At 39.9% G+C, this 17,725-nt stretch overlaps 1 protein-coding gene across 2 annotated transcripts; it reads right to left on the bottom strand.

Annotated features, from left to right (window-relative positions):
• Nucleotides 1–5,570: 5,570 nt before the first annotated feature.
• Nucleotides 5,571–15,796, bottom strand: RNF141 (ring finger protein 141). Of its 2 annotated transcripts, none has more exons than XM_087745149.1 (6): nucleotides 15,680–15,796; nucleotides 13,474–13,673; nucleotides 11,860–11,968; nucleotides 10,679–10,860; nucleotides 7,377–7,484; nucleotides 5,571–6,159 (listed from the first exon to the last, which is right to left on the bottom strand). In XM_087745149.1, the coding sequence occupies exons 2-6, from the start codon at nucleotides 13,656–13,658 to the stop codon at nucleotides 6,009–6,011; spliced, it is 735 nt and encodes a 244-aa protein (XP_087601275.1). In that variant the 5' UTR covers nucleotides 13,659–13,673; nucleotides 15,680–15,796; the 3' UTR covers nucleotides 5,571–6,008. The 2 variants fall into 2 exon arrangements, with proteins under 2 accessions (XP_087601275.1, XP_087601284.1); XM_087745158.1 differs by having other exon boundaries at nucleotides 13,474–13,676; nucleotides 15,680–15,790.
• Between the last annotated feature and the right edge of the window lie 1,929 nt (nucleotides 15,797–17,725).

Raw genomic sequence — 17,725 nt, 5'->3', positions numbered from 1 at the left:
GATTTGAATATTGTTGCTTCAGAATGGGAGAATATCCTGGTTTTCTCATCATTTCATTGGTGTTAAGGTTCAAACATTATTCAAGACTTCCTTACATCTGTTAGCTCAGAGCATTTTATACTTTCACCTAAACTGGTTAATTATGGTTATTTGCTGTTTACAACATATCTCTCTGAACAACTTCTAGTGATGCTCTTCCATTCCGTTACGTTACGTTAGCAAACTTAAGGTAGCTCTGGGGTGAGAAAAAAAATCGTATTATCCAGTGGCAGAGCCAATGCCTTATCTTCTCCTATCATTGTTCTTTACTTGTGGCTAAACCTTTCTGTTCTATTTACCTAGTTAAAATCTAAGTCTGAAAAAGGTGGGTGGGGGAGGGATGTCTGTAAAAGCTGCTTTTTCTTTCTGTGCCTGGGGTTAAATGCTGTTTCTCTTTTGCCTCTTGTGGTGGAAGCATTAAACATTACACCAATAAATAAATTGTAAAAGAACACGGTTAGGGTTTTTGTGCATGTATACCTCTCAACAAAACTGTAGCTGCTCAAAATCTCTGCATTTAAGTAGAACTAAAAACCTATGCAATTAAACTGTCTGTAGTACAGAAGACTAAACCAAAATTAAGCACTACCACAGCATGAAAACTGGCAAAAAACAGTGGAGATATAGAGAAGATATTTAGGAGGAGCTAAAAGCTTAGCTGACTTAAAGCAATTCAGTGTTAATGAAAACCAACTGTTCTCACTTGGGCCAACAGAAGCCCTGGCATGAAGTCCTGAAGTGAAATTGTACTGCGGGGCTGCCCCGCTGCCTCTCGGTGCCCTGGTTCCCTGCTCATCCAAACTGGGTGTCAGGGCAGGGCCTGCGGCACCTCTTCCTCGGCCTGGAGCCTCATCTTGATACTAAACTGAGGGTCAGAACACCAGAATTGGGGAGCAGGAAACCAGTTCTGACGGTCACAGTCAAGCAGTACACAGAACAACTTTATGTGACAAAAAGAACACAACTAAGAAGCCAACAAGTGACAAACTGAAATAAATAGTTAACATCAACACAGACATTCTACAGTCAAGGTGACTTTTGAGGAAAAAAAGTTTAACACAAATTACTTTCTTCAGTAGGAAATGTAATAAATATTTTTAGATGAAAATGCCTCTCTCTTCCTGTACATAAACCCTTTATTTCTGTACAGAAACAGCACTCATGAAGCACAAGAGTACAGATTCCTCTGTAACTGAAGAATATATATCTCTCCCCTGTGCCTCTCAAAGCACTAAATGTCAATGTTAAGCAGCATAGAGAATAGTGTATATATAATAGTGAGACACCAACACCGCTAATTCATTACTCGTTAACCGGGACTAATGGGTACACTCTCACATAAAAAATGTTCTTGGAAGGGCTGTTAAAGGGGGTTGGAACCACGTTAGCATGGAAGCATAGACTGTTTTATCAAAACCCTACCTTGTTCTACATACAATCACATTCCAGAAGGGCAGGTTTCTGACTAATTTAAGCTTAATTCATAGAAACATCCCACATTTTTAAATAGCACTGTGAACCAAAGAAGAGTGCTCATTTAATTACCTGCTGGATAGTATTCTTCATTCCACCAGGCTCACACTGGGGAAAGTTCCATCCAAGTTCACAAAACTGATGATAATTTTTTTTTAACTTCAGGCCTACAAACCCCATGCCCAGCATTTAATATTTTACCCTCAATAGTTAGGTTAGTGCGGTAAGCAATAGGTAAGCAATCACCTACTAATTAACATCTTGACAGCTCAGCTACAAAAGCAGAAGGCGCTGTCAGATCCCTCACAGACATAACGTTAATTGGAACGTGGCTGCTTCACAGCAAGATGCGTTACCTGGTGACTGTACACTGCGGTTACTGGAAGAGAGCACGGTCCCGCTCAGGCTAACTTCAGCTACACGGAGCAACAGGCAAAGACTGTTCAGTCTTTAGAGTATGTTGCCATATGACGAATTCTAGGCCTTGGAACCAAACATCTGAAGAAATGACAATTAAAAAAATTCAGTTTGAAATTACTGATTTTTAAGACACTTAGAAGGAAGCAGAATTCCGTTCACCCACTTGAAACAGGTGAGGATAACACCTTATGGTAAGTTATCTTCATGAGTGGTTTAACAACAGAAAAACAAAAATTCATTACTGTGATATTAGTCACAATATAATTACTTCCATTACAGAGCATGTGTATTTAGTGGATACAAAATTAAAGAATATGTATGTGCAGTGTCAAGAATTAAGACCATACAGGTTAATATACAGCTCCCACTTATATCGGGCATCTGTAAGGCTCCCTGAGGAGGCCATATGACAAATGATAGGGATTCAGGATTCAGCAGGACACACAGCACAAAGAACCACAGCTAAGATGATGTTCTAAAAATAATGTGTTGTTTGGCACATACGGCTACGCAGGGGTGGAATTTAACACTTCAGTTCAAACCTATAGCACAGAAATCTCACTGGTTGCCTTGTGTTTGTTTCCAGAACCGGAATGAGCATGGATTAGAAAACCTTTATAATTGCATACAAAATTCTCTTCAAAGGAAAGACAGAAGTTAAATACACCTTTTCCCACTAAAAAAAGAAACATGCACATTACATTAATAAGGTGTCTACACTGGAAACCTAGTAGATATCAACATTTGTTAATTCCCCAAGTACACCTACCTCCCGATGTGTCTGTCAGCTGGTAAGTTTCCCAATTTTCATTTCCTGAGCTGTTAATGAATTCCTCTCCCATTTCTCACTTACTTTGAAAGATCCAAACAGATAAACCAAGTAACCAGACAGAGGAAACAGTTATATTAATTATATACTTCAATTCTTACTAAAAAACGGGAAAAATCTGAGAAGAAAGAATACTGCAAACCTCAGCATTTTTAAGCTTTAAAATACTATCAGAAACATGATGGAATAACTTGGGGGAAAAAGTAAATCACACTTCTCTGGCGGGGGGGGGGAATCCTTTCCCCAAAGAAACCTGCTGCTCAATACTGTCCTTTTAAGAAGTAGAGATGTTTGTTTGGTGTTTCCCATCACTGCAGAACATTCCAGTTTATTTGTTTTGACAAAAGAAAAATAGAAGAATCAGACCAAGTCTTTTTTGCAGAGCTGCATTTAAGCTGCCTTGTTAATACCACACTTCAAAGTGTAAGAAAGAGACATCTGACTCATAATGGCACGCTTTTAACCACACCACCTGAAAATGGAATCGTATTTAGATTAAAATTCAGTTTTCAGACTTCTGTGGTATTAAAGCCAAGAGATTCCTTAAGCTGAAAAGAACTTTGACATTTCTTCCAAAGTAACTTTATTGCACAATTCATACACAAAGTTTAATATACTGGAACGTCCTTAGCTATTAATGCCATCTACAATGTTTAAATTACAATTTCACATTAAACCTGTAAGAAATCTTCACTTAACGCCAGAAAGTTGAGTTTGTTCTAATGCCCCCCACCAACAGTTACTCATAGTAATTCACATTTTCAAGGTCTAGCTTCTGGAACCATTGCCATGTCCCTGCCAACGCGATTCCGTCTCCTTTTCCAAAACTGCTGGCTAAACGTAGCACTTCAGACTAGGTAATACCAACCAGTACCAAATTACTTGTTTTTCAGTGTTAATGTACCTATTATCCCACATAACATACAGTACGTATATTTTACAAGGCACACATTACAGTACCTACACCACAGCAGTGTGAATTACAGCAACTTAATTAAAAAAAGCTGTACAGAATACAAAGTTTACTTGTTCACTATTTAAATAATTTTTGCATTAGTTTATATTGTAATTGCAAGTGTCATTATGCTGCAATTAACAACCTGTTTGCATCATTACAAAATTACATTTTAAGAAGTTCATGTAAGTTCTCAGCAGAAAGTCAACTTATAAAATCTCAGTTCAGAAGTATAATTCTTGAAATACTTGAAAAATAAAGTTAGCTTGAAGCTTTAATTTAGATGCTCTTTCTGTTCCAGTGATATAAAAAGTTTAAAAAATTCAAAGGTTATTTTAAAGTTCTGAACGTGGACTAACGCAAGCTCAAAAAGCAAAAAGAAACCGAACTGGTGTGTGATTAGGAATATTTGCAAATATTTTAGTGGAAAATCTCTGACCATTAACAATTTTGAGCCCAAATAATAACTGCCTTTATGCAACCAAATGGTCCACACATTTTCTGAGGAATATCTCATTGATATCAAAGGATTAACACAGGGAAAAAATTGTTCAAAGCTATATACATTAGTAAATGGATTTTTCAATAGTTAAATACAGATTTACACACTAAGCCATACTGGCTTTTAGATGATACACACAAGAAGAGTACGTTGCTTATCCGTCTTAATGTCTATGATAAATTTGACAAGTGTGCCATAAGCCAAGCTCAAATGGGTGCCATATGCTATGCACGTTCCTTAACAAACAGAAGTGTAATAGAGAAATTCCCAGGATCTCGTCCCCAACGGAACTAAATTATTTTGTAGTCAATTCAGAAAAATAACTCAAACGTGCATATCTATGTGTGCACATGCCTTTTAGTTCAGAACCTGTCTGTGATGAAAGGCCTTAGCCTTATGGCATCATCGAATTTTAACAACTATAGTAATTAAAAATGCAGTCTTAAAGTAAGCAAGATTTATGCTGATATTCCCTCAAATGCTACACTTGAGTATTTCTCACTCAATAGCCTCAAGTTAAGAGAGTAGTATTGGTTAGTATATATTAAAAAAATAATTAATTCTCTACAATAGCAGTTGATTTCCATAACACTATTTACGCAGAAGAGGCTTAGATGGGCTTCCTGAATACTAACAATTTATTTTAGACTGTCTAAACTCAGCTCTTTGAAGATTTTACTCTGCTAGACACAGAAATACTGTTGCACTCCAGTTGTGATACCCCTTTTCCCAAGTTGTCACATGCGTATTTCACTGCAAGCAACATTATTATTAAAGAAGTTTCTCTCTGCTACATAAAAGCATATTGCACTTGTACATATGAAGCACAGCACCCTGACTTAGATTATCACCTTATAACTCTTAGTATACCTTATAACTCTGATTTCATCACTTCAAAAACTCAAGAGAAGCAGATAAAACCATGGCATCAGACAGAACTACACCTGAACTGCTAATTGAAATAAAGTCATTCTCTTCAGATGTGCCTAATGTTTAAAAATAATTTTGGCTGTTCTTGATCAAAAAACTATAAAGAAACCGATTTACTTTTTTTTAGGATTTTGTATGAAACTGTGTAATGTTTCCAAGCTAATAAGACTATGCTAAATATCATATTTAAAAAAATATTCTAAGAGAGAATCTTGTGAGAAGAATAAAGGGAAGGGCACAAGTACATTTACAGAGCTGCCTACACTCTCCAAAACAGATTTAAAATAATTAATACCAAAACTCATAACGGATCAGATTGAAATCAGTATCTGTAAACACTAAAAGCAGCAATAACTGGCTACTGAAGAACAGGCAGTAAGACATCTTCAAGTTTCAGCAGTAAAATTTCAGATTAATAATCATTAGTGCTAACTCATCATCTTTATTCACATTTGTCATGGAACTAAAAGGGACTGCTTTTAAGGATAAGAACTGTGAGGTCAAGCCATCTGACATGGTTCACCTTCTGTGGCAGTACGCTGTGATGTTCAAACAGCAGTTAGCAGTTGTGGTTGTGCTGTTATAGATTGCTTCATCTAGTAGTTGAACTGTTAATTAATATCGAAAGTTGTTAAAATAAACTTTGTTAATGACCAAAGAGTTTACTGAAAGTACAGATTAATAATTAAGACTGCACACACGTACACCGGCTCATATACCCTCTTAAAAGAGCAGCGTAGATTCACAGCAGCCAAGGAGAGAAGTAAAAGACAGACTGTGGAAGAATGAGAGGTAAAAACAGATGTTCGTGAAAACGAAAGCTTCAAGTGCTTCTGCTATTATCAGCTTGTTGGCCAGTGTCAGGGTCTGTGAGGCTGGCCCGCCTCGTCTACCATGTTAAGTATATAAGTAGCGATATCATCTTCTGTAGGTGCATCTGAGACCACCCAAGAATCACTTGCCCCAGTCACTTGCCGACGGCAGACAGGACAGCTTCGGTGATGATCACTCCTGTTAGGAAGCCAGAGAAATTACTAGTTTTCATTGATGGTCTTCCTGGCCAAAAAAAAAGCCAAAATAGCCCCCAGACAAAAAAAAAAAAAGCCAAAAAAACCCAAACAAAAAAACCCCAACAAAAAACCAAACCCCATTCCAGTGAGAACTTCAAGAATGATCAGGTCAACTGGATTAGACCACATATATTTTTTTTTGTTGTTTAAATACTTTTTCTTGGTGAGGAAGACTGGCCGACAATTCTGAATGTAGCTCCATTCTTTGAGTGATAAATTTGGAGTCATGTTCCTCATAATCAAGTTTGCTCAGGTTAAACAGAATGCATCTAGCTACCTGTCCAGAAAGTTTAAATGGAAATCCATGATCTAAATTAAGTCTTCCTATCTTTAGATATTCAGCTGAGGTACTGCAGAAACCAGTCCCCATAAGCTTCCTATATAAAAAGGAACCCTTTTCCTGGGTCATTCAGCCCACTGAAATTTAGAATTGGTCCCTCAGGGTTGCAACACCTTCCACCAACTATCTCAGGGGTCCCAAACAATTATGCTTCTGAGCTGCGAGCCTCTGTTACATGCCTAGGTTAAGAAGAGATGAACCTTAAAAATCGAATACCAAAACCAGAATGGTGTAACTGGAACTTAGTTAAGAGTTCAGCTGATTCATTAGCTGAAGTAGAAAATAATCTGCTCTCCACCACAGTCCATGTATTGCTGATGTTAAAATATTTTCCCAGAAGAGAAATGACTAGTTACACTCTGAGATCCAGCGATTTTTACTATGTTTTCTCCTTGTGGGAGCATGGAAGTTATAAGAGCAACTTATAAAAGAAGCTTTTGATGAGATTTTGTGCAGCATAACATGCCAGCATCGGCACATACCCTGTCTTCTCTAGTCTTCAAGCAAGAATACAATAATTTAATTTTACAAGAATAAAAACAGATAATAAATTACAAAACGAATGCTGAAAAGCACTTTCACATCTCTTTTTCCAAAATGAAATTCCTCATAAGATGCTTACAAATCTTGAAATCCTTCTTTCCTTCTGCTGCAGTCTGCTTTTACTCAAGCTTGTTATATATCATATGTACATTAGCTTGCAAATACCTTCAGACATTAAATTATATGAGAACTAAGGAATCTGTCAGACCAAACTGAAACATGTCAGATAACCGGTACATACTATAAAATAATGAATATCCTTTAATATGTATTACCATTTATCAATGCATTTCTGGCAGAAACTGTGAGCACACGGCAAGATTAAATCAGCACGCCCATCCATGCAGATGCAACATTCCTCTTCATCTGTCAACTGTTTAACCCTGCAGAAGAGAAGACAGTATTTTCTCCCAGATAACTAATAAGTTTTATATTTATGCCCTAGTAACTACACTAGTTGCTACCTTTTTCATAATAATTAGCAACGGACAGAAAGGAACACCCGGGCTTATCTGCAAGGAATATGTAATTTTGTGAATGGCCTAGTTACATCATCCCAGCCTATGTCAGCAGACAGCCTCAAGCTACCAACATCCAGCAGTAAATGAACTAAACTAAGTTAGAACACGCATTTATTTGTTGTGTCACGTGGTGCTTTTGGTGCTGCAAAGGGTTATGCAACTCTTTTTTCGTATCAACAAGGAAGGGTGAGAAGTTGTAACTTACATATCACATGACTGGGCAAAAGAACAGAAACATCGTTTACATTAAAGGCAGGAGAAAAATCTGCCTTCTTTTCATGGAGTGTCAGGCTGAACTATTTCATAACGAACTCTCTCAAATTTCTGCGTACTGCCTTATATCCTAGATAAAAACACGCATGTTGAGAGGATCACTACTAGAACGCACTAATTTCACATGCCATCAAAATGCCAACAGCCAAATTGCTCATTAGCTTGAAAAGGCTGGTTTTAGCTTGCAATACACTCCTCATGATTGTCCCTTCAAATTAGGACTCTCTCTCAACTTGACTGTTACCACAGCTTTTCCAGTTAAACTTCTAGGTGTTCTCAGGGAAGTGTGTGTGTGTGGAAGTTTAAAAATCAGATCACTCCCCAGGACAGACATTTTCATTTTATCTGTCTTCATTTTTTTTCCCCCAAATAACAGATATCTGTATGGAAAGTTCCTAATAGTAGTAATATTTGCATTATCAAGACTTCTCAAAGGTGCAGAGAATCCTCAGCTTTCACTGACCTAACCAGACATGCAAAGTTCCCTAATTTTATAATCATGGCTCACTTCCAAGACAGCCAAATATGTGTTCTGAAATTTTTAGGTTTTCCAAAAATTTGGATTTGGGAATCCCTTCTGTGACTTGGGGCACAGAAGTAGCATTCTAGAAAGAATGGCATTTCAGGAGGGACAGTCCACCTTAATGACTATTGACCAGACTGCTTTTGCTTAGGTAGCTTGGAGCTTGTCAAATACAGAATATTTTTTTAACTGTATAGATTAGCCAGCTAATGGACAGCAATTAACATGTTTTTGTTTCATTCTTCAGTAGGTCCTTGGGGTTTCCTTTTCAATTTGCTTTTTGAGAAATTACTTTAGAATGCTAGGAGATTTTTTCTGTAGAATTACAGATGGTGATTCGCATTCAATGAGGACAACAGTTTCCAAAAAACCTATATTTTGATTAGCTCACTAAGTTCTTTGGACTTGCTCCCTTTCATTTCCCTCCCCCATGCAACTCTTGAGTACTAACCTTTGATAACACTTAAATTTTTGAGATTTGCTGGTGTATATACAAGCGATTACACTTAAAATGGATGTCCTATTTATAAAGTTTCTGGAACCTAAGATTTAGCCGTTGGACTAAGGTTCTGAAGAAATGGTAAAATACAAGAGTGACAAACTAATGAAATGCTTGTCTCTTCATTATCAGAAAGCATAAAACACTTATGGATATTTTGGAATGCTCCAAATAGGAAGCGGATGTTCCAGAGAAATGGGGTATTATTCCAGTGGAAGAAGTTAAGATAGGAAGAAGAATGAAACAGATAATATTTGCTATTTTTGGACAGTGACAGCTAGCTCTTGCAGAGCTGAAAAATGTCTAAAGGTGAGAAGAATTTAGGCAAATGGGAGGGTATCACGGAAAAACAAACAGAAGATTTCCTCGGTGTAAAATACTTGAAGGTGCTTCAGCCTCTGTTTTCCTTAATGACTTGAAAAACTTGGATAAGCTACAAGCTCACTAAATGCAGCCTATTACCAGCATATTAGAAAAGGATACTCTTTTTTTTGTTATTTATCACTAATACTACTTCAAGCGATGAAGTTTACAAACATGAAGGATGCTCATCTCCCCCAGCTCCAAGTCTGAAAACTGAAAAAGAAACTCACCTAGGAAACCTTATATCTACTTTTTTAGCAATATATGAAGTTGTTTTGCATAAGCATTTGGGGTTTTTTTTGTTTGGTTTGTTTGTTTGAAGTAAAAGGCCATTTCCAGATATACATGTGTTCTAGTATAACCATGTATCTTTGAGAAAGAGCAGGAAAATATGCTTTCCCAAACACGTCCACAATTTGCTACCGAATTCTAGCATTTTAATAACTCAGAACAGCCAATAATTTAAGATTATTTGTTCCCAAACAAGAGAAACAGGAAATTAAATGAAAAGAACACATTCTGCCGTCCACTGACGTAGAAAAACCAGTGGGCTCTGTCTGTAGAATGACAACATAGCCAGCCCTCTTCTCATTCTAACAGCTGGAGTGTGACATTCTAATGACAGTTAACTAGCTCAGCAACTTGTTTTGTTAAAATGCCTGGCTCCCAGCTCTTCACTGGTTGATATAAAGAACTATACCATTTACTACTTTTTCTTGAAAAACCTCTCTCTACCTCATTTAAAGCTGAGTTAGAACTCTGAACTAATTCAGAAAGTTAAAAGTAAGGAATCACTGCTAGCAACATTTTCACCAAGGGAAAGGGTGACAAGCTTCTTGCTGTTACATTGAGTTTGAACTGAAGTTATTGCAGGTGTTGACCTCAGTGTTTTGCTTTTCCTCTAGTTAACAAAGCAGGATGTCAACATGTGTGAGACAGTTCACATTTTTCCAGTCTTACAAGTTAAATTATTACTATAATTGATGAGTTTCTAGTGGCAACAGATGGGAACTTTCACATGCCAAAATGCAAAAGAGGAAGAGAAAGTTTAAGTGGAACAATAACAAAATCTGTTTAAACAAACACTGTCAAAACCCCTAGATTTGTAGCTGCAGCTGATTCCATTTCCTCCTGTTTCTTTATTCAGGAGATTCAACATATACCATGTTTATATTAGAACTGATCATTAAAATGATTGTTCTGAAGCTAAGGTATGGTAGCACCAGCAGAATTTCACCCAAGTACACTGCAGCTATTCACGTTTGTGATGATACAAAGTCTGCATCTGCCAAGAGCATGCTGTTTTGATCATTAGGTGTTTGTAGATCAGATTTTACACACAACTTCCAAAATATTTATGTTGTAACTGCGGTCAGAAGCTAGAGTATATCAAAATACCTTCCCATCCACAAGCTGGCCTGACAAGATGACACAGACATCAAACTCTCAGCAGCTTCTTCAGAAGTACCACTCTGTGCAAGAACTCCTGCTGCTTGACTGGTGATGTCTTTATAAAGTTGAGTGAACTGATACAAGTTCAAGATTCTGGAAGCTTCCACGATGCCACTTGTTTTATTTATCTTAAGATATAAGAATTGTTTACAATTACAGATCAGATTTTTACTTGACATTGCTCAAAATTCTTTTAACGCCCTGCAGTTCTCATGGCAGTAGCCACCTTCCCAAGTGTCCATCACTATGTTAGCAAATTGCAGTCTGCTTCAACAAGAGTTAAGACCTGCAAACACAGCTGTTTCATCATGAAGAATACCACCGTTAGGACTACATTTTTAGGGCAAGACAATTACCATCACTACTCAAATGGATTAAGTTGTGAGTAGGGACCTAATGCCTAAAAAACTGGGATAAACTTAGAACAAAGAACAGAATAATCAGTCATTTCATACTTGAACTTAAAATAACCTACAATGATGGCTGCCTTAATGAAAACTAAGAGCAAACAGAAAATTGCAAACTGTTAGTTTCAAACAAAGTTTGAGTTGGCTTGGTTGAAACCGCATGTTAAGATTGCTCACTGGATTCAGGACCATTTAAGGATGTTACTTGATAGGACACAGAGGGGAAAAATCTCCTCATTCGAAGGAGCAAACCTAGTAAGTTTTGTCATGCTCTTCGAACTAAGTTAAACATTTAACTTTTAGATTGGTTTTCTAAGGAATCAGAATATAGACAGTTACACTAGCTCAAATGATAATACTTGGAATTGCTGACTAACTTCTACTACTATCAAACAACATAGTTTCCACTTTTTTGTACTATTTGATTACCATGACTTGAACTCACAAATCATCTGAATTGGTAACTAATGGGCTGTAAGAACTCCATTAGAAAATATTCCTTTAAACTTAGTTATGAAAATATTTTTGTTAACCTGCTTTTTGCAGAAACTTAGAATTTTGACCTAATTTATCCCAAAGAGTGTCCTTGAATACATCACCTGTATCAAAATATATACGCAAAATATATGCAGCAGGTGTAGGACTTTGCCAGTAGAAGTGACAGTCCTGAAATATCTGTACACAAAACCCCCACCAAATTAAAATTTTCAACAATCTTACTTTAGTGCATATTATCCGAACGACCACCTTCCAGAAAGCAGAAGAATCAGAACCAGGCTGCACTTCAAATAACAGATGTTTGTCTTGTCCAGAAGCCAATTTTGCAGTACTGAAATAAAGAAACATCAGTTTTACATCATGTGCTACACATGCAAAGATCAGCAACCTCAGCCACTGTGGTATTATTTATTGTTCACCTACGTGCTCTTTATCCTTAAAGAGATTTTATCAATACTGCCCAGAGACATGAAATTAAAGAGTAATGACCTTCTTAGCATGTCATTAAATATTAAGTACACAGTCCATTTCACTTTAAATTGCACAGTAAATTTCAGAAAATGATGTGCAAGTCTTTTGATCCAGCATCAGCAAGCAAGTGTCCTTTAAGGACATTTTAATTTATATATACTTTCACTGTTTATTACAGTAATCATACAATCTTGTGGTCCAATCTAAAATGGTTATTTCCTTACCATGTATGTAAAAAAAGCATGCAGGTACCAACACATGCAGATGAGGTGTATTTTTGTTAGTACATATTAATAATGAAGCAGTCAGGTGAAAGCTTCAGGTGACCCTGAGATTTTTGCTTTTTTGTATTTTTTTTAAATGGAACACAGACACAAAGGTCTATTCCATAAGAATCAGGACAAGCTATGTTACAGTCAGGCTGAAGTAAACACTGTAAAGAAATAAAAACCCCCTTGAATAACAATGATATTTTAGAATTAATTACACTGTGATAGGCTTAGATTCTCAGGCAAAACATAAAGTAATGTTCTTCAAAATCTATTTATGTGTCTACCCAGAAGACAGCTATCTGTTCTTGAAGGTCATTCATAAAAGTAAGACACTGTACAAAACAATTTCTAAACTGAATACAAATTCCCATTATAGTTAAACGACAAACACTACCAAAAGCCATTCACTACAAAGCCCCTTTTCAGTGTGTACGTTTCCACTTCATGTCATTTTATACCATAAATATTGGGTAAAAATGACAACTCTTGCTTTTGTTAATTTATTTTTACCACCAATGTATCAGTCAAACAAAAGGCAGGTTATGAAAAATCTTACTTATGCAGCCTTTTGTTTGGGATTATCTTGGTCACTGGTTTCAGACAGTAAGGCGCGTCTCATCTTTAACAAGGAACAGCATTGCACGTCCACAGAGGTGGGAGAGATGGTCACAAACAGTTCTGTCTCAGGTACTACCTTCCTAGTGTAGCAGTACTGTCTTTATAGGGCTCGTATTGCTACTTCCTACCAAAAGTGATGGGCAGAAAGGAAGCAGCATTGCATCTTTAGGTGGCTGGTGGAGTAAGGGAGACAGGTAACACTAACGAAAAGATACTGCTGAACGTCTATCTCTTGTGAACATCTAAGAGAGAAGCAACACTTGCTGGAAGAAGAGTATTGGAGAAAAGTGAATTTAAGGAGGAGAAACAGCTTTGGTTTTGAAGTGTAATTGCAACCATTATAGAAGATTTAAGAACTGAAGGAAACATTTCAAAACAAGATGGCCAGATCGGGCTTGGCCAGCACAGGAGAATACATTGCAGACAAGGTCTCTGTAAAACACAAAAAAAAAGAAGGAAACAAAGTAAGGCTTACACATCATTAAGTTCAGCTACTCTTCCCAGAAACTCTTCATACGTTAGGAAACCACTTTCTTGAACCAAAGAGGCATGCTTTGCTACTTTTTCTGGCAACTTGTTAATTACAGTTTGTGTGTGGTTTGAAATTTGTTGACCCATGGTGAAGTTCTTCACCTCAGTTCCGTAGAAAGAAGTTCTCATTCACTTGTAGAGACTCTGCTAAAAATATTTTAGAGTTACATTTGTGTGTTTTATGAACGGCTACTCCCTCATTTTCTTTTAGTGTAAGAGTTTAGCCACCCACTAACCAGTCTAAAATAATTAGACTACAGTAACACAACTTGAACAGTCCAATCAGAAACAATGCAGAACACTTAGAAGAGACCGGAATGTGGCATTAACAACTGACGAAAAATGTATTATTTTGCTTATAGCAATACTTCTATCAAAGAGAGATCATTTTTCATGCAGATTTTTCAGCAGCTCCAACACACACATATAAATACATCCAATGGAATGGAAAAGAAAATCTTAAGATGACAATGGTAATTTATGACAATCTTTGTTTTTCCTAAATATTTGTGCATGTGAAAGTCAGAATGTCTACGAATAAGTGTATCGATGTATGTCTATACACAGACATTACATCAGGAATTGGCTTTCTTACATCAGACTGACACTGGCAGATCAAAAGAACTCTCACAGCATTCTTAAACTGGTAAGCCAAGGAATCCATGTCAGTATAAACCACTTTAGAAATCTCCCTATCTACACAAAACACTCAACTTCAGGATGTTTTACAGAATGACTGGCTCAAACCTCTCCAGCTTCAACTTATTTCACCTTCCCTTTACACTCATACCTTTTTCCCCAAAAGTCTGCATAAGGATCGACCCTATGCCTTCTGATTCTGAGCCTTTACCCGTTTCCTCCCCTTGATCCCTCTCATTTGGCATTCCCCCCAAATCTCTCTTTGCTCTTTGTCTTGAAATAGCAGAGGCATGCAAATCAATTCTGTCTGTACAGAGTTCGTCGCTTGTAATGCAAACCAGTAGTTTCATACCCTTTTAAGACTTCTACAGATAGAGGTCTGCAAGGGCAACCTAATTGCAGAATATCAACCTTAACTTAAATATGCAATAATCTGATACTAGGTGCATTACAAACACCTTATGAGAGACATCACAGAAATCAGAACTTCATCCTGCACGTACGTATCGCTGCATTTGGGCATAAAACTCCCCAGGAACATGGTCTACAGCTGTCAAGATCTTGCCACGGTTTAAGAAAACCACAGCACAAAGTGAGTTCATATCGGAGCATTCTACGGACTATTCCGGTATTTCACACAGGAGAATGAATGTCCAATCTAACATGTGAATTTTGACCAATTTCTATTCTCTGACAGATGTGTTCCTCCTCAAGTCACTTTTCTCCTTCCAAATTACCCTCCAGTCATCTCCTCTTCCACTCCCTAGACCTGTCATTTGGTGAGCACACACCCAGAAGATACAACCTCCCAACAGCGTAACCTTTCACCCCTCAAATACAGCCTAGCCCATATCTTCCACTTCTTCTGTGTTCCCTCTAGCTGAAATGCAGTCTTCCTGAGGAAGCAAAGCACGGCCTGTGAGCCTGCTGAACTGATAATGTAAGATCGTACCGCAGACAACTCTGGACAAAAAAACCGCTGCAAAGACGTGTGCAAAAGCGTCTCCTTTCGCATAGCCTTCAAGACCAGAAACACACAAAACTATGCACAGACGCATCAGGTGTGCACGAGCCTGCTCCCTTCCCAGTCCCTCCCGAAGGAGCCGAGGAGGAGCAGCGAGCGGCCGCGGCACAGCAGCTGCCCTCACCCGACCGTTAAACCGTACTCAACGGCCGGGCTCGAGACAGGCCGCCCGCACGAGCCGGGCTGCGTCACGCCCGCACCGCCCGGTGGGGCGGGGCGGGGCCCGGTCCGCTCCCCCGCCCCCCGCCGCTTCCCCGTGGCCGCCGCGCCCGCGGGTAACCGCCGCTCGGCCCTTCCCGCCCCGACGGACGCGGCAGCGCGGCCCGGCTCAGGGAGGCGACGGGGCTTGGCTCAGGGCGCCCGCACCCAACGGCTTCCCCCGGCCCGGGCCCGGGCCTCGCGCTCCCCGCCCCAGGGCGCCGTGACTGCGGGCCGCGCCAGCCCCCGAGGGGCCGCGGACGGGGGGGGGCCCCGCCAGCAACCTCACCCCAGCGCCCCGGCATCCTGCTCGCCGCCGCCCGACGGGGACCGGAGCGGGGCCGCTCCCCCGCGCGCCCCGGCAGTCGGCGAGCGGCGCAGGCGCAGGGGCGGCGGCGGCTCCCGGCGCGGCTGGGTGACGCCAGCGCGCGGCTCAGGCTGTTGCCGGGACACGGCGGACGCCAGCCCCGCCCCGCAGGGCCCCGGCAGCAGCGCCGGGCCGCGGCCGGGCAGCGGCGGGGGGCGGCGCGGAAGGGGCCGGGGCCGGGGCCGGGGCCGGGGCCGGGCGCCCTCCTCGCCCGCCGCGCTGCGGTAGTGATCCGGGCGGGGAGGGCCGACGATCGCGTTACGGTTGAGCGGAGCAGGCCCCGGCTGAACAGCCTGTCCGTTGTGCAGCAGCAGCGGTGCACAGCGTTGTTTTCTTGTAAGAAAAATCCTGTAATAGCGCGAATGACCAAAACGGGGTCGCTTGGCCGCAGACGGGCCTTGCTGCACCCTCGGGAGGTGCCCGCTCAATGCTGCGCGGCTCAGGGTTCCCAGCGTCTGAAGGGACGTAGGACTACCCATACTATTCTCTATTAGCTCTAATAAATAGCAATTTAAATGCTACTTAATGGAGTCCGAGTGCCTGCCTTGGTGGGATGATCACAGGCCAGCAACTGCTGGTGCAAAGCACCCCCCCGCTAGAGCAGCCTGGCTGGCCTGGAGGATGTGGGAGCTGGATGCCTGTGGCAAAGGTCAGCGCTCGCTGACCTGGTTACAAAAAAAAGCCCAACACCCATGAATGATGATAAGCCATTTACGAACAGAAATCCTAGAACATCCTCCAGGTCATCTGCATCCTGATGCTTCAAGGTTTAATTCTAGAGTTGGTTTATGGTTTGGGGTTTTTTTTTTAATTTAAAGAGGAGCAAAGGAGTAGCACTTCCCCTTCCTGCCCGCTTCTGTTCACACATAGACACACGTACTTCCCACGATATCCCACCCCTGTATTCCAGACAGGGATTGGGCTGGACTGGGAACCTCGCTGTATTTCCTGCAGGCCAACCACCCCTTTCGCCTAAGGTCAGCGAACATCTGTAGCCTCAGTGTGGGAATCTGAGTGGTGTTACTGTCAAATGACTAATACAAACTGTGATCTCCTGCTAGGTGGAATAATTATTTGTCCAAGATACTTGAGAATAATGCAATTTCTGAGACATCAAGGAACTTCACAGCTGTTGAGAATGTCTTGTAAAAAAAGCACAACACTTGAGGAAAGTCAGAAACACAACGAGGAATTTCTCTTAAGTTTCTGCTACTACCAGTTAAGGGTTTGGTTTTTTGACACTTTCAGTCTAGAACTTAAATAAATGTTTCCTGTTTGCTCTGTAGTGGTACATCCCCTGCAACTCTGTTAAACAATGAGAAAGAACGTTTTGTACTTTCTAATTCGAATGTGACTGAGTAGCACTCATTATATACAGACAGTATCAAATACAGTACTTGTTGATTAGTACTTATAGCTAGCTTTTAGTACGTATAGAACAGTGTAACAGGTTCCTTTTAGCCCTTGTAGTGTTGGCATAAATTATGCGATGGAAAGGAGGGGCAGATCAAACTATGTGTATTAGCCAGATGTCAGCATGAAGGTCAGGATGAAAGCTATCTGAGTTTTTAAGGTACATGATAAAACAAGACATTTATAGGTTAAGGCAGTATCTTATTATATCAACTAGTATAGGTTTTTTAGAAAGTAAACACTTCAGGGGGAAAAAAGCCCTTATTTAGATCTAAAACAGAAGCAACAAACTTCCAGCCTGTGTGAAACTAGAGAATAATTTTCTGAATTTCTTTAGGTGTGAATGAGACAATCTGAGAGAAAAGGAAGAGAGATGATATTAGTAGGAGAGTAAGAGAAGTGACAGATAATTATCTCTTGGTGGTAGGGAAAAGAGTAGAGAAACAGGTAATTTCTAATCTCTAAAACATGGAAAAGAGGCAGAACGGAAATTGTAATATGTCACAAAAAAGTCCAAAATTACCTGGTATCCACTAGCGTTGCCTGCGTCCTTAA

This window comes from Nipponia nippon, unplaced genomic scaffold (genome assembly GCF_047370975.1).
Source record: "Nipponia nippon isolate SJK-2023a ecotype South Korea unplaced genomic scaffold, ASM4737097v1 scaffold_10, whole genome shotgun sequence".
NCBI classification, from domain to species: Eukaryota; Metazoa; Chordata; class Aves; order Pelecaniformes; family Threskiornithidae; genus Nipponia; species Nipponia nippon.
The sequence above is the reverse complement of the archived record's forward strand: the minus strand, read 5'-3'. Positions and strand labels throughout refer to the sequence as shown.